This window comes from Nymphaea colorata, chromosome 5 (assembly GCF_008831285.2).
Source record: "Nymphaea colorata isolate Beijing-Zhang1983 chromosome 5, ASM883128v2, whole genome shotgun sequence".
Classification (NCBI taxonomy): Eukaryota; Viridiplantae; Streptophyta; class Magnoliopsida; order Nymphaeales; family Nymphaeaceae; genus Nymphaea; species Nymphaea colorata.
In genome coordinates, this window is record NC_045142.1 from 3,439,541 (window position 1) to 3,462,888 (window position 23,348).

The window sequence follows — 23,348 nt, forward strand, 5'->3', positions numbered from 1 at the left end:
CAATTTGAAAATATCAAGTGCAAAACAAAAACCAGTTGAGTGATCTCCTAAAATCCTGTATAAAAATTTATCAGAACGGATATTCCACCATCTCCATGAAGAAAGATGATATAGCACGCAAGCTGCTGCCTGAGCTTAAACCTACAAGGAAGGAAGTTGTGTTGGGGGCCATGATGCTGCAGCACCAGAAGGGAAGAACCGGATGCTTTTCTTGGCGCAAAGATCCAAACCATCGTGAGAAGAACATTTACATTCCCACTGGCAGAATCTATAAGGAACTTCATCAAAACCTTCTTGAATTGAATTCAACAATGACAAGAAAGAGCCTCCATTGATGATTTACAAGCAGTAATTACAGTTGGTTAGTATGTTAGGAAGGAAAGGATGTCCACCTATGAGACTGGAGGACCATGTATCCAACCTCTCTGTCAGCACTGCAAGGTAACTGTAACAAAGGAAGATACAGAACGCTGCAGCAAAGCGTGGTGTAGATTCGTATTACTTCAGGCGCAAAAGCAAACCCCTCTCTAGGTAATAAAGTGATTTACAGAGATGCCATTAACTGCCATGTCGCTCTGTTGGCATCCGTCCAGGAAGAAGTAACAGAACGAGTTCCCTCCCCATTAAAATTGCATCCTTCCTCTTCCTCCCCTTTTTCCCTTTTCTCTCAATGACCAACTTGAGATTTTTCTACGCTTCATCGAGTGGATAGCAAGTATCTTCGCCGCCGGTGTTCCACAAGAAATGAGCGTAATTCCCAGCGTAGAAAGTGTTGCCAGGGTCTGCAGCAATGGCTTCCAAGAACGTTTCTTCCGCCGCTGTGATGTCCTTGCGAGCCAACCACAGGAAATTGGCGTAACGGCTGAGAGCCTCTGCATCAGGAGGTTGCGCTCGGACAGCTCTCTGGAAATATTCTTCCGCTCTGCACGTTAATCAGAAAGAAACCAAACGAACGAATTTAAGAACTCAATCGCTGCATGGCCACATAAGAGTTAAAAGCACAGATGACCTTTTAAAAGAAAATGAAAAACTCAAGAAGCAAACACTTTGAGGGACAGAGAGTTGAATCGACGAAAAACTTCCGTTGCTTTAGATTTTTTCGATTTAAGAATCATGGCGGTGATCAAAGCCAATGGTAAGGATTCGAAATGGATTCAGGAAGCTAGAGACAGTTCGTTTCACAATTGAATTGCCGGAAAAAGTGGGATGAATGCTTACCTATCGTGGTCATGAACGACGACGTAGAGGAACTGGGCGTAGTTGGAAAGGAGCAGAGGATTGTCGGGGTCCTCCTCGATGGCCTTCTGGTAAACGAGCTGCGTCCGGAAGTAGGTCGTCGGGTCGTCTGGCTCAATGTCCGCGACCACCGGCGAGACGAGCTCTCGCACCGTCTCGTGGTCCAGAGCCTCCCCTCTGGACTCCGCTTGCATCCTCGCTGCTTCCTCCACGAACGAACCCCACACAGACCACTCATCCTCCTTTGTAGCCTCTCCCCGGCCAGACGTCGTCGTCGAGTTGCCGCCGGTCGACAACAAAGTGGAAGCGTCAAAGAGAAGCTCTCGCTCGAGCCGGCCGTCGCCGCCCTCAGTCCCTCCCGCCACTGGCGGCGATTTCCTTGTTCCACCACCAGAGCCTCCGCCAACAGAGAGTGTCTTCCCTGACGATGAGGAGAAAGACATGACGTCGAATTTGGGGGTCTTGTTCTCTGAAGCAGGCGCAGCGACTGAAACGATGGTGGATGCCACAACAGGAGGCGGAGCCGGCGCGGCCAGGGCCGTATTGTGGCCCATGGAGTAGACGGTGAAGTTGGCAAGGAGGATCATCACGTAGACCATGAGGGTAGGGGTGCAGGAGAAGACCTGCTGGAAAAGCCACACGAAGGAAGCATGGACCTCCCTCTGCACGTTCACCAGGACGCCTCGGAGATCTTCGTAGAAGAGGAGCTGCCGGATGTGCAGAGTGTAGTTCTGTAGCTCCCTAATCATGAAGACCATGGAGGAGAAGGCCTTCTTCACCGAGCAATATCCTGACTCCTTGCCCGCCCCTCCCTGGTGTCTCTGGCTCTTTTTCTTCTTGAGCATCCGCAGGGACATGGGCATCTCGATGCTACCAGCCTTCCGCTCAATGCTCGCCCGGACGACGATTTCCTCCCGTTGGGGCCAGTTCAACGGCCGGAACTCCATCCACGGGGGAGCCACCGAGGCGTCGATCTTCGAATTGTGGGAGGGGTTTAGGCTGGAGGTAGGGGCTTCCTCTGCGTCGCTCACTCCTGATCCCGAGGAGATGGACTCCGCCTCCGCACCGCCGGCGCCATCCTCGGAGAGCTGGAAGTTGAGGGCTAATTCCTGAAGGTTCTTCATGAATTCCTCCTCCGAGAAGCTCTCTAGCCCGGCGCTGCATGCCCTTCTCAGAGGTTTGCTCCCGCTCCTGGGTTTATCGCACGACCGTGATCTCGACAAGCTGGCCGGAGTCCCGAACAGAGAAGACCGTCCCAATCCTCGGCATGCCAGGCCCGCTTTCTCCCCTCCGTGCCTCCTCCTGGAGCAGGAGGCAGATGATGAGCAAGAAGGCGACCTCCCCCTCTGCTCGAACAAGGAGATTGCAGAGGCGAACGTCTGTGCGCAGCAAGCGTGGCGAAAGTGGAACTGGGTCGTCGTTGCGATCTGCACCTCCATCTCCCTCCGAAAGCGAAAGCGCTACAAACTTTTTTCTCCCTGCCTCTCTTCGCAATCCTCGGGCTAATCTACAGAAAAAAGCGCTATAAACTTTTCCTCCCTGCCTCTCTTCGCAATCCTCGGGCCAATCTACAGAAAAAAAATCGAGCACCCGCCTTTTCCTTCCAAATCTTGCCAAAGAAAGAGAGCTTTTTGCCTAAAAAGAAACGATCGAATTAGTCAAATTCTCGCTGCCTATTATATTCGACCTACTGCAGGAAAAAAGGCGATCTGATTCCAAAATCTTCTTTCCGTCCCTCATTCATTCATTACGCGCAAGCAAGAAACGTATCTTCCTCTATTTTATAGAAAAGCTTTCAGAAGATCAGCAAAAACAGCAAAGATCAATTTCCAGCATACTTCACCGAACTACAAACACCATTTCCAATCGAAAGGAAGAAAAGTAGAAAACCCCTTTCGAGTTTAAAGAAGGAAGACAAGAATAGATTGAAAAAAATGGTTGTCGGAACTCACTGGCTATTACCGGAATATGGTCGAGGTTTTTGCACCTCACCACCTTCTCAGAGTGGCAGTGGCAGAACCCAGTCGACTCGAGAGTCGGGTTAAGCCCCCATCTCAACACCTCCCCAGATGACCCCCTCCTTTTATATTTCCCCGCCCACCAACACCCTCTCCCCTCTCTCGCTTTCTCCCTGTGCGTATACCAGATCGTATATGGCTACACGTATCTAGTGCAGGTCGACGAGCAGTGGCTGTACTTTAAGAAAAGAAATCAAAGCCCGATTCGTCCGTTCCCCGATATTTTCTCGGTTGGTGCCGCAGATATTTACTCCTAGTTGTCTTCGTGCTAAGGAATTTTCAAAGCCAGTTGTGGCTTGCTGTCAATTTGTCACAGATGTTCATTCATCTCCTGCCCCCATCTCGTTTTCTCTGTGATTTTCATTATAAACTCGGCCACCGCTAAAAGGCGGAGCTCTGTTTCTCCCCACGAAGTTTCTTAGAAAAGAGCTTCAACGTTTTGAATCCAAGCACATGAATTTCTGGCCACAGAAATCAAAGGCGGTGGATAGATAGACCCGAGTCCCGTGTCAGGCGAGCTTGGCAGGAGTCTTAACGTCGGTATCAGGCTTGGAAGACCAATGGCGTCAAAATCGTTTCAGTATCGAATCGATTTGAGCCGCAAACAACTCAGAACGGCTTATTCCGTCCATCTCGATTGAACGGTGTCTCTAAGATCACCAAGTCGGCCGATTTATATCGGTAAATTTCTTGTTCCTTTTGTGATCTTGATTCTTTTCTCGATCTGTTTCCTGTTCCTGCTTTCTGTTTCTTCAATTCAAGTTTGTTCCATGCCTGATTCCTTTTCAGGTTGGAATTTGGAAAACAGAATTCAATTACGGGGCGGGGAAGGAAGTAAATGCTATTGGTATCAGTGGGAATCGATTCGTACTGAACGATTCAACCTTTCATGGAGGCACTGTCACTCTTGACCATTAAAAAAAACATCTGAGTCAGATCAACAAGAATATTAAATCAGATCACCATGTTAGAATTCAAGAAAATGATCCATTGGATCTTTTTTTAAGGACAAATGCTTAATTAAAAACAAATTGATCGTTCTTATCTTCTGCGATTACTATTCAATATCTTTTAGAAATCGAAATCCAATTGTCTAATGAACCGACAGCCACGTATTAACTTGCGCCTAGAAATCGCCTAGATTTTTTTTTTTAGTAAGAGGTTTCATTTGCTTTGCAGTTGAGGCCGTGAATCTTTCTCAACGGCTTCTGCACGGACGGATGGTATTTATTGGTTAAAAACAGAGCGCGGTGAAAAAGGTTTCCGCAGACTTCTTTTTTGACCTGGGGAGTTCCAAAACGATCTCCTTTTTAACCATGGTAACTCTGTAACATGTGAATGAAATGAATGCATGTTGCTGACTATTCCTCAAAACAAAAAGTCTCCAAACACGTCAAAATTTCTGCTTCAAGAACTGAGACGGGACACCAATCAAATATTCGGAACAAAATGGAAAAAAATTGCACCAAAACCGAGACAGGTAGGAACCTAAGTGAACCGATCGCTATCAGTGGCCAAGGAGCCCACATCTGTTCGCGTTTGTACTCGGCTTGGCAAGATTTCCTGTGTCCCAAGATTTCCATAGGGAGCAGAGAAGAAGCAAAACGCAAGGCCAATCTCTCACAGTGGAATCCAGCATTTGCCGGTTAAAGTTTTGAGTTAAGGGGCTGGGCTGTTTGATAACAAGAATGAGTGTTTCATAAATTTGCCTAAAAAATAACATAAATTCATAAAACATTTAAACAAGTGTTTCATAACTCTATCATAATTTTGAGATAAATTACCCACTTGTTGTTCTTAATGCCAAATTTTAAACTTCAAAGGGCATTTATACATATATTAAAAAAAAAATTAAGGAGGTAGTCGGTTTTTGCGAGCTGGTGTGAGCAATGGCTCACATCAGCCTACACCTGCATTTGCTACTATGGCTAGTTCTCAAATCATTTCGGACCATACGAAGCAATCAAACACAAGTTAATTGACAAGTGAGTGAGTCTGTCAAATCTACATGACGTGCTAGAGCCTAGACGAGTAGGAGAAGGAGCTGGGTTGTTATTATCTAGACCCAATTGTTTATATTTCTATTAAACCCTTCACCCTAGGCACAACTCTTGGCCCCAAAGGCTACTAACAAAGCAAGTTGAGCGCTGGCAGGCTGCTTAGAGTGGTCATGAGTCCCATTTTCTTGAGTAGTATGCTCCTGAATCGATCAAGTGAGGTGTGGTACCAAGCACAGCTCTACCCTCATGAGTAGGAGGACTTCGAGCGACTCAAGCGGTGGGATATCTCTTGTTCACCTGAAATTCTATACTTTTGTCATACTTTTTTTTTTGTAGGTCATCTTCTTCATGTTCCAAGCCTGGTTGAGCTAATGGCGGACGTGGTGACTGGTGTGAGCAGTTGCCCGCTAGTAACTTGTTTTTTTTTTTAAATTTTAATAGTCACCTTTAAACATTTATCCTTTTATATATATATATATATATATATATATATATATATATATATATATATATATATATATATATATATATATATATATATAAAAGTGTCTCATTAAATATAAATATTTTTAACAGGTGCCCCTTCCAACCAATTTTTCTGGCTTCACCACTCCGTCGAGCCCAGTCTACAACTCTCGACCATTTGACTTTTCTGTTTTCTAGTGAACTCCCACCATGATCACCACCTCCACTAGCACCAATTTGTTTCAAGCGTCCAGTCGTCGTTTCCATTTCCTGCCATAAAAAATAAGCAAAGAATGCATGAATTAGGTGGGTTTTCTTCGTCGTGGCCTCTTGTTTATTAAAATATCTCAACGGAGGGGAGTGACCTTAGGAGCCGAAGTAGACAGCAAGTACACGATAAACTGCCGGAAGGGACGTCGATGGCGGGGATGGACCCCGGCGAAATCTTATTCACGGTCCATATCGATTTGTGTTCTTCCCCATGTCAAGTGCGAATAATGTAAGTAGTGGGGTAGCATCAAGACTAATGTCTTTTCATTTTTATATATAAGAATTCAGGCCCTAATAAATTTATAGTCTCCATCATCTCTTTTCATTTTTATATATAAGAATTCAGGCCCTAATAAATTTATAGTCTCCATCATCTCCTATGTCCTCATTTAGAAGGATTACCTCTTAATTTACATCACAAACGCACCAAATGTTTGTCCACTTCTTGGCCCATCAAACATTAACCGTTTTGGCTTATGTCGAAAGCACGGGATCTCCATTTTTTTCGTTGAAAAAGATGTTTCTCTTTTTTTCTTCTGTAGAAAATCAGTTTTGGTGTTTACCATTGGCCCCGCTTTTGCAATTTAATATAGATTCAATGGCTGCATTCAGAGGTTGAGTTAGAAATATTTTATGACAGGACCGAATTAAAGTTTCTAAATTTTGACATGGACCAAAATATTATTTTTCAAAATTTTTATTTAAGATAAGTAAATTTTTTTAAAATTTACATGTAAAGTTTTTATCTTATTTACTTTTGAGGTGAGGTAGGGGTAGGGCCCTCCCTACCTTGGCTCATTCTCTGCTTCCATTTGATGGCATAAAGTTTACATTCTCCAGGTTATAAGAAGGGGGAACTGTTTTAGGAAAGACAATAAGATTATCTTTAGAAGGTGCTGGAAGAAGGGCCGAAACCGTCCCTCCTTCCCCTCACCCATATGGTCCAGGGCTTCTTTGAGACCTAAGTGGATCCATGATGTTGAGGAATAATAATTAGTTACTAGTTCATTTGCTTGCATAAGCCGAATCAGCATAGGTCTTGAGAAAAATGTTTTAATCAAGGGAGTTTGTGTTGTTGAGTGAGCGTCAAAATCTCTCAATTAGAATGTGGTTTTCTTGGTAGCCAATCCGAAGGAAAAGGAATTTCATTTAAGAATGCACAAGTGAACTTGATTATTTCATCTGTCCATTATACCTTAGCACCAACATCTTTGGTGATCACCAACCAAACTCCATGCATAAATAAAAAAAAAAATTGTATGTTTACTTACGACCATTCAAAAATTATCCCCATCTACTTTTAAAGTGTTTTCATGGGGTATTCATCTATGTAATGCAAATACGATGCAGTAAATTTGATAATAATTGAATGGCATTCCCTTTCTGTTCCAAACCAAGAAACCACTTATACTAGTATATAGCTGCACTAGATGTTTCAATGCCAATATTTAATGATGTCAGACAAATGTAAACTCGAACTTGAAACTGTGCAAACTGGTACGTCAAAGTGGCTGCATAGTTTATGGTCTTTTTTGTACCCTTTCCTTGCCAAGAATGAGCCAAACTTAGAAACTAGTGGTCTTGATCTCCGCATCCATGATTTCCATCTACATTTCTATTTGAAAAAGTTTCTTCATTTAATTCCTTTTGGGTGGGCAGGAAATTAACAATCCACCCCATTTTATGTCTGAAGACCCCAATTTGCCCTATCCTTAGGGCCTTGAATTGTGTTGGAGTAAAGTACAACTATCAACAAGAGCAGCATCGTGATCTCACCGTTTACAGTACAAGGATGTAGCACCTATAGGAATCCTTTTAGCAACATGCGTTCGATGCAACCACCTACCCTACCAGTTATGTTATGTCCCTTAGAGCCACATTTTGTTGCTTAATTCGTTCTAGAGATACGATAAAAATTTTGATTACCACACAAACTTTTTATAGTTTTTCTTTCTTGCTGCTTCATTTAGCAACACATAGATTTGTAGGAGCCTCAAGGGACATATGGTAGTTGGTGGAGTCAGTGGCACTTGAAGAGGTGCATTTCTAGTTGGTGGTGTTGTTGTTTTTTTTTTTAAGGGTCATTCCATTGCCTCTAAGAAAGATCATTGGCTCTCTCTACACATGCTTCCTGGGTTTACAGAGCATGTTTCGGAACTTTTTACAGGTACATTAAAAAGTGATATAACCATTTCAGAATTCAAACACTAGTCCTTATAAAAGGTGAACCACAATACACTACCATCCCTAGGGTTAATTTCTAAGATACCATGCCTCTTTAAAGAAGTGCATCTTTAGTTTAATTCGTGTAGATACCATGTCTTTTTATCTTAGATAGTGGGAGTACCTAAATTTGTCATCGATAAGCTCTGAACTCCACGATAACGACAACATTCAAAAAAAAAATTTCCATGCAACGGGTCGAATCCTCTGGCTCAACCGGGAAAGGAAAAGGGCATAGCTCAAGTAAACTTTTACTTAATATATAATATCTTGGCGCCATAGACGGACGAAGGGTTTGCCATTAAAAGACTTGATGGACTACTATTCTTGTAATAAGATCTTGTTCTTATCATCCAGGGACGGCCCAGATTGAATTGGCACAAAAGGATCATATGAACGCCGTGTTTTCTTGTGGTTTCATACTTTCAGTGTCATATGTATATGTTCTTTAAAAGTGAGAAAAGAAAAACGAAATGTCAGGCAGCAGGATGGTGCCGCATAATGCATGCAGCTTTTTTGTTTCTGATTTATTGATTCTTTTTTTTTTACACAGGTAGATGACATGAACAAGCAACCAAATTTGTCACTGGGATCTGAGGAATTAACTGAAAGGATCTACAGAGAAAGCAGAAATTATCATCTGTTTCTGTTTGCTTTCCCGTAAAAAGAAAACTGAAAAGGAAGGGAGATACTCATGATCTCTCTCTGGATTGAAATTTTCGTCGACACCCGAATTCTTGGCACTGAGGCCCGAGGGATTCTGAACGGCGACGTGAAGACCGTGGCCACTTCACGTGCCTTTGGGATGAGAAAGACCAGTCGGCCCTCGGCCAACGCTAGAGTCCTTATCTCCTCATCTACTCGCTTAGCTCGTGTCCCTTCGATCCGATCTTCTCTACAACCCTTTGTTTTTCTCCACCATCTTTATCTATGTACAGAAGAATGAAAGAAAGAAAACAAAGATCAGGACGGATTAATAAATGTGCCCACGACAAAAGAACATTCCCCTCCACCGTCCAAAATCCTCATCAGCACGAGAAGTACTCGCTTCTAGTAGTTATCGACTCCTGCTCTTAGAGCGGAAGAGTTTCAGAGTCAGCAGAATGCTAATGAATTTGTTACAAGAAGATAAGGTCCGCCATCAAAGTCGATCATCGTGGTGGCGTTCTCCAGAACGCATATCTTGGCGTGCCGCTTTATCTGTTCGAAAATTGAGATGGGCATAGGCTTATCCAGCACAGGTTCATAAACTGTTTGATCAAATGTGCACCACTGATATTGATTTTAGTGTCGACTATAGACATGGGTATAGATAGCAGAGAGAGCTGTGCTCAGGCGTTCGTGGCAGATTCAGAACCCTCCATCTAAGATACATGGTATTGGTACACGAGAAGATTTCATTTTTTCTGATGACAAGCTCTGAAAAGTTTCTCAGAGGTTCGGTCTAATGGAGAGGTCATCACAATATGACAGACCGACACCTCTTTCTTTTCCTTCCCGATGGAGTCCCTTCTGTTAGCTCCATCGGCTCTTACTTCTTGGAGTTATGATAAAGCTCACTGCCGACCAATGAAAAGCGACCGAGTTATTCTTCTCCAGGAGCTTCTGCAGCAAGCTTAAAAGGGAGCTCCAATCATGCAGTATGGTCGCGTTTTGTTGTTATTGTACTTTTTTTTAATAGACATGCGAGACAGAGAGTCGAACAACTTAAGGCTCAGATATTTTTTAAGAGGCAGTTTTTTTCTATGCTTGAAACAGAGATATTCACACTCAGAAACATGAGAATAACAGTCAAAATAAGCAGGTGAATAATGATTAATTAACGGTCAAGATTGTAAGAACTTGTTCTTGGCAAGAAAGTGGCTGGCGCCGATAATTCTGGTGCTTAACCATTAATGTTAGTCGATCAGCAACATCAAAGAACCTGAGTAAATTGTAATTACTGTGGAACTTTCATGCGAACAAGTTCAAAAATTTGAAACGGGGACGTCTGCAGTCAAAACCATTCATCACAGTCACATGCAGAACAAGCGATGCTTCGTAAAGCTGCCCCTCTTTCTCTTTTTCCTTGCCTCTCTTGGTTTTGCTCGCGTCCACGCAGAGAATCATCAATCCCCAGTTGCTCAACTTCCTAAAAGAATGATGGAGCGAGCTTGCAGATCGAAAAGTCCACTCATTCTCTTGGCAAATGCCAAGCATAAATTAAGCACCCAAATGGATTAATCTTCTATTGCAGAAACCCCAAAACAGGATGTCCCTCATTCTGCGAGCAAAATGAGCCCAGTGGCTACTGAGAGTGAGGAAGGCGGTGGCCCCATAGATAAGAGTGAAACGCTTCTTTAATTAGCGCCATCGCCATGCATTAACGTTGTCCCCACGTAGAAAGGCTGTTTGCGTGTAGGTGGGGCTGCTGCTACTTTTGGCTCCTTCCCCATCAGAATCAGAAAAGTTTTGCATCTTCCTGTTTATGTTTTTATGGTTAAGGAAACCACTCGAAAGCTTAGGGTGGCCATGGTTGTACAGGTAGTTTAGCCTGTCTTCTGTGGCTGTAAAATGTTTAAGACCATGCCCTTTTAAATGCAGATGAAGCTAATCGTTCTACTGCTTCATTTTGGAAAGATTGGTTCAACTACTCAACTTGAGTGTCTGAGATTTCTTCTCTTTTCTCAGAAAACTAAGCACGTGAAATGTTATCACACCAGTAGTAGTTGGAGTGTGTGGAGCATGATCCATACTTAACCGGCTTTTCTAATTTTTTCCGTAAGTTGGTGGGTTTCAGTAGGAGCACTCCTTGCTCGGAAGGTTGGAGGTTCGGGGAGCTACCACTCTCAAAGCAATTTTTTTGTAAGTTTGCCCTAATGTTCAAGGAGAGAAAGTTGAGTGTGCCATGCGCTATGTATGTATACAAGTAAACGAGGAAAAAGACATTTTGGTAATTTATTAAAAAGAAATATCTTCTATAATCTTTTTATTTTTTTCACTATTTTTGTCTTTATAAAAAGTTTTTTTTAATATAAACTAAGGGTATTTTAGTCATTAACCTTATTGACTCACAAAAATTCATGCACCGTTATTGCGTATATAACCAGGTTCAATGTTTAAGAGGAGACAACTTCTTGTATTCTTTGGTTCTTCTGTTATAGTGAAAAAACTCTTTGCAGTCATGGGTAAGTATATAACCAGGTTCAATGAAACAGAGGAGAGCTTCTTGTAGTCTTTGGTTCTACTGTTATAGTGAAGAAACTCTATGCAGTCATGGGTACAGGAGAATCTTGTTTCCGAACCACATAAAATCCTTGTGTTTTCTTTTTCCTCTTGTTTAGTTGGCTCTTTTGATGCAGTAAAAAAAATAGGGTGTCTCATTCCTAACTAACAAACGAGTGTATTAATCTTATCATATTCAATTCGTAAAGGGTTTTTGTCGTGAACATAGAAATGAAAAGAACAACAAAGTTTGGTGACCAGGCCAAAGCAAAAGTTAATGGCTTGTGCTTCGTCAATCAAATGGATGCTGTTAATATTGGCATCAGCGTTAATGTAACATTGGTTTGATGACCAACATGTTTTGTTGTCTTCATTTAAAAGTAACTTTAGATATTTGACTTAATTTTAAAAATAAAAAGCCAAAACAGGCTGCTATTACCAACTTTGGATCCTTCGGTTGAACTCCTTCAGAACATAAACTTCAGCTTTTCATCGATTATATTTAGGGATGTCAACAGATTGAATTTAAAACCAATAAACTCTTAACCGCTTTCACTTTTTCATATGTTTGCATATTGAGATTCGAATGTCAATGAGGGAAAGTTACATCTGAAACTGAATCTGAAATCTAAATTCACAATCGAAACATGATATGAATTTGATATTTGAATTCACATCCAAATCCGAGTCCATATTTTTAAACGGAATCAATCGACTTTCAAAATGTAATGATATTGCATATAAGATTTCTTAATCCAATCGAATGTTTATGCCTGGAGGCAGAGCTAGAAATTTTTTGTTCCAAGAGACAAACTGTTTCTAAACTTTAAAAGTGGCCAAAACATAGATTTTTTTCAAATTTTTTTATGTAAGTTCAATTAAAATTCTTAAAATTTACAAGTAGAATTAGTGTTCCTAAATATCTAAGGAGGGATCATGTCCCCCGCCAGCCCCCATTGCCTTTGCCCCTTCTTATGCATGTTTGAATCCGAATATGAAGTATTCTTATGCATGTTTGAATCCGAATATGAGGTCGAGCCGGATTAGTCTTAATTCTAAATTCAACCTAATTTCTTAATCGAACATTAAAATTTTTTCATGACTTTGTTAGACGGTTCAATTAAATATCTTATCTAAATCCTATATATTGACATTCTTAATTATCATTCGCATAAATTTGATAAAGGTAAAAAAAAAAAAAAAAAAAAAAAAAAGAGTTAAACATTGACCACTTGGAAGAAGGATGAACACGCCAACAATAGAAAATGACCGCGTGAAATTAGCCCATGTGTAGCAAGGCAGGCACATCACTATTGTTTCTTTCTAGTGAAGTGCCAATCGTCGATCACATGCACTGCATGGGGCCTAGAGGGTGGGCAGCTGCCACTCTTAGCTTGAAAGTTCTGAAACTTTTTTATAGAAACATGCTTACCTTTCAGTTTCGAAAAGGAGTATAACCCTCCAGGCTGCATCTACACAAAAGGATTGACTTCTACCAGTCACTGGTCCGACTATCCATGCCAAACCCATTAGAGGAACGTGCACTCTTACGCTTTTTCTTTTAATATTTACTCTGGAAAAGTACCTTCAGCATAAAATCCAAAGGTCATATACTCTCATGTCTCTAAGGTTTTAGTTAATTTTTGAATTGGGTGGCCTATCCTTCAACAACGTTATCGCACTTGCTACTGTTTGTGGCTAAAAGAATAACACACTGAACCGTGACAGTGACTAAGAGATCCATCCTTCAACAAGGTTATCGCACTTGCTACTGTTTGTAGCTAAAAGAATAACACACTGAACCGTGACGGTGACTAAAAGATCTATCTTTCCACAAGGTTATCGCACTTGCTACTGTTTGTAGCTAAAAGAATAACACACTGAACCGTAACAGTGACTAAGAGATTTGAATATAGAATGTGCCATTTCACTGCCTGGTTATTCTGAGCTCTTTGAAGCACTTTCATTTTTTAGCATTAGAACAAAAACATGCTTAAATCTGAATTTCTTTCAGTAAGTGACTCTTGATTCAGGCGGTTATACCAGACAAGTTTAAGCATGTTTTTGTGCAGTTTTTGTTTTTCAATACATAGTTCAATTGCCCACCTCATCATTTGCTCCATCTATAAAGCTGTTATCGATGGCTGCCGGGTTTAGACATCCGGGTTTCACTTAGGCACGTATGTAAGCGTCATTTGTTTTTATGTTCATGAATGAGGCTAAAGAGACCACGTTGATCACTGCACTAAAGTTGGTTCATGGTATGAGGGTGTGTTTGTGAATTCATGGTATGTTTCACAGTGGATTTGAAATCTGTGATTTTAAGGTTGGACTTCTCATCATCTTAAATCCACGGTTTTTAAGATAGTAACGTGGACTTAAAAGATCCATACTACTAAAATCTGATCTTCTAAAGTGTTCATTTTAATGCACCCTAAGATTTAAGATCCGAGGCTATCAGACACAACCTAAGAGACTGAAAGACATATACCATCACATCCAATGGCGGAGCCATGTTGTGGCTGGTATGGGCAATTGCCCCCACCAGCTCACAAATTTTGCTTTATTTACACAATAATACTTTATTAGTTGTTCAAATTTTTCATGTGAATGCCCACTGAAATTTGAAATTTAAAGTAAGCCAGAAATTTTTAACTCGGCCACTGAGATTCACGTCCCAATACCTTAGGAAAGGTACTCGTGTTCTCAGCGTTAGGTAAAAAAGTACCCTTGGATTCAGAAAAGGGGAATCAAAGGAAGTTGGTCGATCGAAAGGAGTCGCCTTTTTATTCTAAAAATAATCAAACCTCAAGGACTTCAAGTAATACACGTAGAAGACGAAAATGACGTTTTTGGTGATTAAGGACTTTACAAAGGTTGCTTTCTAAACATGGAGAGAGCAGAAGATGCAAGCAAATTGAACATCTTTGTAACTGAAATTTCAAAGTTGATGCGCTAATAATTTCCAACTTCCTAATCTAAAATTACGATGAACTTGCTGGCATCCACATGCAATCTTGGTGTTTAGTACTAGCGATGTGAATGGGCCGGATTTGAATCAGATGTATACTTTATAATATCCGCTATTTTGGTTATCTATATGTTCATATTTGAACTGATATTCGAATTTGAATGAAGAAATATATATACCATATCCAAATCCAAAATCACAATCCCACTTCAATCTAAATCCGGTTTTCAGATTAACATCCCAATCCGAATCCAAATATTGTCAATATTTACTTAAATCTGAATTCGATCAGATGTCATTTCTTACATCTACATCCGATCTGAATTTTTAATCGGATATCAAATCGTTTTCCACGTTCAATTTCTTTTATGTGGTTCAGTCAGATATTGTATCTAAGTCGGATTTATTGACATACTTATTTAATGCAAGACTTGTTTAACACGTACATATAATATAGTAGGTTGATTTTGTGATGCCCATTAATCATCAGTATCCAACATGTATACGTAACAGTAACACGGATTCAAACCGAACAGTCATAAAATTATCAACAACTTGTAATTGAAAACGAAACTTTTTCGCGTCAAAGAAATACAATTTAAAGGTCAATACTTGTGTATGTAGGCCCTTCGTCGGTTTGCGCACTTCATGAGCAAATTTTGCTAAGCCTTGACTGGATATGAACAGATATACATAGCCATGGAAACTAGCGGCTCAGCCCACTGTTTATCTGTTAAACGTACACAGATGTGTGTCAAATTACCAGTGCTTATATGCCTGTCTCTGTTCATCTTTGCCAAAAGTCAGTAACTTGAGCTCTTAGCGGCTGCTCCACTCATGAAATTGAACCCATAAGAGATCTTCCACAGGGAGACCCCAAGAAAGAGAAGAGTTGAAACAAGAAACGCAAGATATGCCAATATTCTAGTCCTAGGCAAGTTGGAAGTTGGAGATCTGTTCCACATGATTTAGCTACCCAGTCAGCAATGTAAAACATTCGGTTCGTCTCTGCATCTCCTATGCAAGGCAACTTGCCTGTTGGAGGTGCAAAGTTGAAGTATGCATAGATCTCACCACTTGGTACAGACGCAACCTTGGACCTTGTGGGTAAAAAGAAAGAGGGTGACTTCAGCTTTCGCTTCAGCTTTCGCTTCAGCGGTGGGATAATCCTCTCACACACTCAGAACCATTCACAAGGAAACGTCCCACTATTCTCAACTTTCAGCCAAAGCACTTAATTTGGATAAAAGATTCTTAATCTACAACCTTGGACCTGGAGGGTAAGAGTATAGAGGAGGGCTTCAACTCTGGCTCAAACGGTGAGATAATCCTCTCACTCACCTGGAACCATTCACAACGAAACCTCCCACTACTTCATGCATAGTTCCAGCTTACTTAGATACTCAAAACGATAAACGAGTCACGTTCAAGTTTCAAGAACTCGAGTCGTTTATAATAGACTCGACTCACAAACAGATACTCTATATAATATTACCAAAACCGATTCACTGGTTTTAACTTTTAGGCAAAAACAAATTTTCAAAAGTTACACAAGTTAACACTTACACAAGTTAAACGAATTAACGCTTACATAAATTAAATGGGTTAAACAAGTCGAGTTTGATTTTGATTAGTCGAATCAAGCTTGAGCTTGCTATAAAGAGCTCAACTTAAATTCAAGTCAAGCTCGAGCTCAAGTTTAAGTTTTTTTAGCCGAGTCAAGCTCAAGCTGGCCAAACTTAAACTCGACTAAGCTCCGGTAGCCACATACCATGCGTATGCCCCACGTCTGAAAAAGTTGCTGTATATTTCTCTTACTTTTCATCATTATGGAGAGTAACCACATGAACTTACGTTTTTGGGGCGGTGGCTGCATCATGGTCATTGATCAGTACGCACAGTGGACCTGACCACGACCACTTGGATTGTAATACACGTATCGAGGTCCAACGTGCATGCGGCAAATACAGCATAGGTAAAAGGAGAGCTCCAACGTCTTTGCTGTTTTTACCATGAACAAAATTTCAATAGCATTACCAAGTGAGACTGCAATAGAGTGCCAAAACGAAGGTCGAACATTAAGAATCTGCATAAAAACTGGCATCTCAAGAACTGTGGTTTGAACAGTTAATACATGTATAATTGAAGATATGGACAGAAAAGAAGGAAAAAAACGAGATAACCGACACTAATTTTGGTTGTAAGCAATAAGCCAGAAGGCCTCAGAGAGTCAGATCCACAAGAGAATCAAAATTGCTCCAAGCCAACTTGGTAGAAGATGATCAATTATACATTTATCATAACAAAACCATAACCAGTGAGGAACCTGAACACTTGTAAAAGCAAACTACACCAAGGTTTTCAAACATTCTCTGGCCCACTAAGCTGAGCAGTGTCAGAACTCTGAGCGGCAGCAGTTTTCTCAGCTGCCAACCTTTCTTCAAGAGCTCTTGCACCTCGTTCTCTACATAAAATAAGCAACATTGTCACTCAGAACAGATCACTTTTGATCATCAAAAGCCTCTAGAAATACATTGTGCTTTCAGCAAGATGCACGTGCATGGCTATGTCTGGTCAGTGCACGAGTGCAACTTCAAATGTGCACATGTTTTCCTTTTGGCAGGGAAGGTGGAGATATATATATATATATAGAGAGAGAGAGAGAAAAAAAAGTTGGTTCTAATTTAACTACAGTACTACATGACAATCATTCTAGTGATTCAGAAGACCTGAGAACCTCATTAACTCCATCAACCTCTTTAACTCCATCATGTGCTCCAATAGAGTTCGCAAAAGAGGAAAAGTGACTAACAACACACACAGGTCTCACTGGTTGCATTCGTATAGGAGAGCATACAGTTAAGTCTCTGAGGATGATGCCATTCACTAGGCGCTCTTGATAATTTTATCTCATCAGCAAGGTACAGTACTAACTCCCCAATGCAATTCAGGGTCAGTCATCCCAAATGATAATCAATAGCACCTCCAAGATGGAGTGCAAGTTATAATGACATAGTAGCGTTCCTACCGCCTGCCATTTGTGAAGCCTGTTTTTTTTTTTTGCATTCTGTCGCAGTCCTTATGTATCTCTGCGAAAATGGATATGTTGTTTATGGCACTGAGGCTAACTGCCAAGATAAACATAGCTTGAATTTTAAACTTGGGAGGGATTTCCACCCACTTCAAAGTGGCAATGGAGTCATTAGACCATTCCCTTGAAAACTAATAGAAGATGCTATGAGATTAGCAGCTCTTCCTGTTTCATCCATTCTCTGATAAAATAGTAACCTACACAGGACATTTGATGCTCTTAAGTATGGAATTCCTAAGTGAGATGAAAGCTGACCTAAATCTGACAGAAACATTAGACTTCCTATACACAGGAGTTCATTAGAAAGTATGCAACGAACTAGTTCCTGTTACTTTACAATTTGATGAACATGAGCTCATCAAACATGACCAGATTGAACCTGCGAGGTTCTAGACCTTTAAAGAAAAAAGCAACAGGTTATTACAACTTATTATTGCATGAATGAGATGTTGCCTTCTGTCAAATACGATAAAAGGTAAATTAGAAACTACCTCCTTCTAGATGCCTCCACAGGGTCAGAGCCAGGCAATGGAGTGAGGCCCAGAAGAGGGTCCTTTGGTTCATTGGATGCATCAGATCTTCCACAGAGTAAACGACCAAAAATAGTCGCAACAGGATCTATAATTGGTCTGCAAAGGTAACATTGAAAAGTGAGAAAATATATACCAGAAGCCAAAGCATGTATTAGGAACATTACTCCAGGTTGGGTAAAAAGATCAAATCAACAGATCAAAACTACCTCAAAATTTCTGGAAAGAAAGTTGCGAAGGCAAACTCATCACTTGGGTCACCCTTCAGCCCTGTTTCTGGTTTTCTCTGAAGATACCTTAGATATAGCCAACTCATATATGTGCCAAATATTACAATTGGCAGGTACGTCGAGAACTCCACAAAGAAGCTAACAACAATTGATATCAATACAAGAAGTGATGGCAGCCACTGGAATTGTGAAAGACATATATTAGGTAAGTCACCCACCCAATAGGAAATGAAAGAACTAGGAATAAATGGTAAGGAGAAAGTTGAACCTTTGCCTTGATCTTCAAAAGGAAAAATACTGAAAGCTCTTGATCAGACATAATTTGCTTGATGCCTACTAGAAATCCAGAAAGGATACCTTGGAACCCCGAAACAGGATTGTAGCTGCCAAAACCAAATAGTAGATGAGAGAGGTGGCAGGACTGCATTTTTCAATTAGCAAAGAAGCAGAGATGTTGATGACAAATTCGAACATCATTTAAACCCACAAAGACTCTGTAGAACAGAAAGATTTCACTGGTATAATTTCTAAGTGTCATGAAGATGCTTGTGTTTATGGGCATGTGTTTTGTGGCAATCTAGAACTGAAGAAAAAGATAGATTATAACATAGACAGGGAATTAAAATTTCTCTGGAGCTAATGGCAACTCATACTGCATAATACAGATCTCCTAGCAAATGAAAAAGTCAAATGTCTTGGTTGCATTTAGTACTTAACAGGGAAGGATTGTCCCAAATACACAAGATGCTTGCAAGGAAATCCAACACATTAATTACATCCTACATGGTGGGAGAAAAGGACAGGATCTTCTCAATACTTTCACAATGCTTATATACAATAGTTGGACCAAACGAACTTTGGAATGTTTCTGCAAAGTAATCTACGCAGCACACACAGAGCAGTGGAATGTTTATTTATTTCATTTCGTATACATAAAGAGAAGAACACACGCACATACAAATGGATGTGCACATACATGGATATATTTTTAACAAAAACACAATGAAACCAGGAGTAGTCTGAAGAGACAAGGCAAGATGGATCAAAAGGTAAAACTCATCAACAGACAACAAGAAGTATGCTGGAAGATAACAAGTAAAAATCAATAGTTCATAAACAGAGGCTTCATACTTACAGAAAACTTTCCTCCCTCGTTGTGTAGTATAATGCAATCATTGTGATGAAGAGACAAATTGACGTTAATATATTAACTACAAAAATGAATTTCAAGAACTCTCTTGGACCCCATATAGGCTCTAGTAGTTTCCCAACAAAAAGAAGACCAATTATGCTGATTATCAACTGCAAGACAAAAGTATATACATAAACTAACCATATCAAGAATTAAGCAGTTTACTAGAAAAAGGGCATAAAAAGATTGAAAGAATGATGCATATAAACAACTATGCCAATAAATATTTTCCAATTGTTGGCTTCCTAGTTTCAGGTTCATATATTGATTATTCTCCAAACAGTGAAGACATGGTTTGTCTCTAGTAGGTTGCAGACCTCGTGCAAATGGCATTGTGCAGCTCAAACCAATCCAGCTATCTTCAACACTGATCTAACACTCAGGATTATGTTTCTCTCTCTTTTTCTTATACAAATTATCCACAGCCATATATCTGTGTGAGCATCCTTGCTATGTAGAGGACGTACTACCAATACTAGTACCTATTCTGCAATAAAACAAATTCATATGATACATCATTTTTTACAGAGAGAAAATGCTCACATATTGATCAGTAAGTACCGTATTTCTACAAGTATAAATCCTAAAAGATAGTCTAACCAGATGGATGCATACTTCATAGCCAAGGGACCTTTGGTTTGAACCCTCTTTGGGAGAAACCGTCACACTTGTGATCCCAGAAAAGAAAAAAAAGTGGATTTTACATGCATTTTCATATCATGAGGAAAGTCCAGAAAGCTTGAATGCAGGGAGATTCTTGAAGAGAATGCCTAGGTTGCAGAAGGTCTAAGATTCACTTATTTAAGAACACTTTCTTAGCACTTGGTCTGTCACTTAGTGCCTTCTTAATGTTCAGGGTGCATAAGGTTGTTTAAGTGCCTTCATAATTTCGTTAAGTCCAATAGAAATTTCAATCCACCAATGTATCCTTACTCCTTAGGTTGCAGAAGGTCTTTGGAGTCCCTTGTTTGTGAATACTTATCATGTTGGTCCATGCCACTTGCTGCTTTCTTAGTGTCACGGTGCATCAGGTTCTATAAGTGGCTTCTCAGTTAGATCATCTAGAACTTCCAACCCACCAATGTATTCTTAGGCTGCAGAATGTCTAGAAGTCCCTTCTTTGTGAACATTTATCAGCAGTTGGTGTGTGCCACTTGCTGCCTTCTTAATGTCAAGAGTGCAAAAGGATAGGTGTCTTAAGTGTCTACATAGTTTTAATAGATCACCTAGGTTTTTTTAATATAAACCTAGGGTTGCCGTTGCAGAATGTCTAGGAGTCTTATTGATGAATACTTTCCTTACAGTTGACCTGTGCCACTTGGTGACTTGTTAATGTTGAGTGCATGGTAACTTTTGATATGCTCATGATATATGCGTATGTTACACACTTTAATAAGAACAGAGTCATATTTGCCGTGTAAGAGACACATAAATTCTTTTGTTTCTGCTTATACTATAATCTAGATGACATGAAATTAGATATTTTTTAGTTCCCTAATCATGGTTCTCATGTAGTTCATTGGAGGGGAGACAAAAAGTTCCACTCAATTTCAAACAATTCAAACTTCAAAGACAAAATTGATTAGTGGCCATAAAAGCCCATATACCCATTTCTAGGGATGCAAGTGGTCCAGAATCAGCTTGAAGATTTTGTCAGTTTCTAATATACCAAATCTAATTTCAGTCCTACTGCTACTGCATTTCGGTGTACCAGATCCAATCTGTTTGAAACTGTATATTTCACATGTTGCAGACTACCCCAACATCCCTAAAGCATCTGATGATGCAGGTATATGGTGAACCTTTTTCTTCACTTTTGACAAACCAAGTTGCAGGAGTAGATTTGATGAAAGAACAAAAGAAGAACCAGCATCTACACTATAGTATGAAACAAACAAGAGCACGTTAGAATAGTCTAAAACAGCATGTCTATACCCCCACAATTGATTGCTCCACATAACCAGCTGTCACAAGATTCCAAGCAAAAGGTATCGTCCTGCACAACCAATTTCATTAGAGCAATCACATCAGCTAATTCACTAGGAGAACTTATAGAAGGACATCCAAACTAATGAAACATAGTTCTTGCTGAATAGTTGGCAATGTATTTAATCATGCCCATCAAATTACATCATGAACTTACAAATATAATTAGGTCCTTGACAAGATACCAAAATATGAGCACTAAAATTTTAGCTCAGAATTTTCTACTTCAAGTATGTTTAATGCAATCTATCACACAACCCCATGGAAGAATAGAAAAAGGAAATATTTCTCTAAAGCCATGAAACCAATTATAAATTAGTAATCTGCAAACTAGGTACAAACAAAGTATCATGAGCAAAAGTCTAACAGCCAGTAAAGCTGATACCTGGGAAAAGACAATGCGGAGCAAACGAACATGCGGATAACTTTAAGTTCATACCTTCCGGGGATCAGTGCAAGATAAGAAATTGCAGAAGGAAAAATTTGTTGTACGCCATATCCAGCAACAAGTACCACAGCGAGCCCTTTGCATAGCTTGGTAAACCCAGTGAAGCTGCCACTCTGCCATGAATAATTTATAAATAACCCATATCAACCTTCTGCCAAAAATAGGTTGCCGACCAAACGGGGAATACATTGTCAAAAGTTGGATTATAATTCCAAGCATCAACACAACAGGAATAAACCCTGTCCGCAAGTAAAGATCAAGGGGGTGTGATCGGCGGTTAGGAAGAAATTAGGTGCCTCAACCATCCCGAGCACTAAGTGCCTTATAACGCTCAAATTATCAATTTACCGAGACAATGCAACTAAAACAACACCAAAGTCCAATTACCAGCACATCGCAAGAAAAGGGAAGAAAATAAGCAAGAAATGCATTACAAGGCAAATTATTGGTGATCCACTGATCAATTGCAAAAGAAGTGGGGGAAAGACAGAAAGAACACAGCAAATATGAAGCGCTGTCGCTGAAAAGATCTGTATAGCATTTTTTATCCGACGAGCAGAAATTCGGCATGTGGACGAAGCGAGATCGTCGGCCGAGGAAACTCTGACTTGATCTGCAATACCCTTTCAAGCACCGACGCAATATACAAATGCCCGTTTGTGAATACGATGTATAGACGATGCTAACTTCGGTCCGTGAGATCAAGAGTCCCCACAACTTGACGACTTGATGGCGAGAACCATCAACAAATAACGAACACTTAAATGGAAAGACTACCAAGAAACTCTAGATCCATGAAACAAGAACAAGAGAGAGAGAGAGAGAGAGAGAGAGAGAGAGACTACCACGACTCTGGCGTTCTCCATGGCCCGTCCCGCCAAAGTGATGCACCAACTCTCTCTCCCTCCCTCTATCTCTCTGATCCTCCACTGCCGAACTTTTTCGGGAATTAACATCAGATCCAGGGATATTTGCAGAAGGACCCTCCGATCACTCGGTTCCGATTCCGAGTCTTAGACCCCAAGATCGGTTGTATCGAATCGGCTCGATTTGGATCGGCGACATGGTATAACGCTCTCCAATAAAAGCTTAAAGCAATGCCCGCCGGATAAAGGGGCGGCGACCGGAAACTCCCGATAATGAACCCGCCGGAGCTAATCCACTAAGTCAATGGCTTAACAGTTTTCAAAAAATTGACTTTTTAATGTTTATTTAAGGTTGTGTTTGATAGCTTTGGATCTCATCAGATCTGAGGTTTATCAACAGAGCAGTAGATTCCAAATCCATGAGAATGTTCAAAATTGGTGGTTCTCAAATCGAAAGGGAGCTATGACTTTAAATGTTGATTTCAGATCCAAGCATGAAGGTGGAAAGAATCGGACATAAAACGCTAAGGGAGTGCATCAAACAACCGCTTCTGAAATCCTAAAACCTACCCCAAATCTAAGATCTGATGCAATCAAATGCAACCTAACGAAAACAGC

The 23,348-nt window shown here is 40.4% G+C and overlaps 2 protein-coding genes across 4 annotated transcripts; both read right to left on the reverse strand.

The window, feature by feature from the left end:
- Positions 1-269: 269 nt before the first annotated feature.
- Positions 270-3,326, reverse strand: LOC116254448 (uncharacterized). Of its 2 annotated transcripts, none has more exons than XM_031629845.2 (3): positions 3,189-3,326; positions 1,219-2,871; positions 270-922 (listed from the first exon to the last, which is right to left on the reverse strand). In XM_031629845.2, the coding sequence occupies exons 2-3, from the start codon at positions 2,673-2,675 to the stop codon at positions 691-693; spliced, it is 1,689 nt and encodes a 562-aa protein (XP_031485705.1). In that variant the 5' UTR covers positions 2,676-2,871; positions 3,189-3,326; the 3' UTR covers positions 270-690. The 2 variants fall into 2 exon arrangements, with proteins under 2 accessions (XP_031485705.1, XP_031485706.1); XM_031629846.2 differs by having other exon boundaries at positions 3,199-3,306.
- Positions 3,327-16,439: 13,113 nt separating this feature from the next.
- LOC116254798 (rhomboid-like protein 19) lies at positions 16,440-22,838 on the reverse strand. Of its 2 annotated transcripts, XM_031630378.2 has the most exons (8): positions 22,710-22,753; positions 21,856-21,977; positions 21,366-21,426; positions 19,374-19,540; positions 18,507-18,621; positions 18,218-18,417; positions 17,970-18,107; positions 16,440-16,851 (listed from the first exon to the last, which is right to left on the reverse strand). In XM_031630378.2, exons 1-8 carry the CDS (start codon positions 22,728-22,730, stop codon positions 16,749-16,751), a joined length of 927 nt encoding a protein of 308 aa, XP_031486238.1. In that variant the 5' UTR covers positions 22,731-22,753; the 3' UTR covers positions 16,440-16,748. The 2 variants fall into 2 exon arrangements, with proteins under 2 accessions (XP_031486238.1, XP_031486239.1); XM_031630379.2 differs by lacking the exon at positions 21,366-21,426 and having other exon boundaries at positions 22,710-22,838.
- Between the last annotated feature and the right edge of the window lie 510 nt (positions 22,839-23,348).

Bases quoted from the DNA above. Each gene is read 5' to 3' on its own strand.
- LOC116254448 (XM_031629845.2), bottom strand. From the start codon at position 2,675: ATGGAGGTGCAGATCGCAACGACGACCCAGTTCCACTTTCGCCACGCT. The intron at 923-1,218 runs GTAAGCATTCAT...ATTAACGTGCAG, and splicing joins GTCGTTCATGACCACGATAG to AGCGGAAGAATATTTCCAGA.
- LOC116254798 (XM_031630378.2), bottom strand. From the start codon at position 22,730: ATGGAGAACGCCAGAGTCGTG. The intron at 18,418-18,506 runs GTTCAACTTTCT...TCACAATTCCAG, and splicing joins TTTTGAAGATCAAGGCAAAG to TGGCTGCCATCACTTCTTGT. The intron at 16,852-17,969 runs GTAGTTTCTAAT...TATTTTATGTAG, and splicing joins GTGGAGGCATCTAGAAGGAG to AGAACGAGGTGCAAGAGCTC.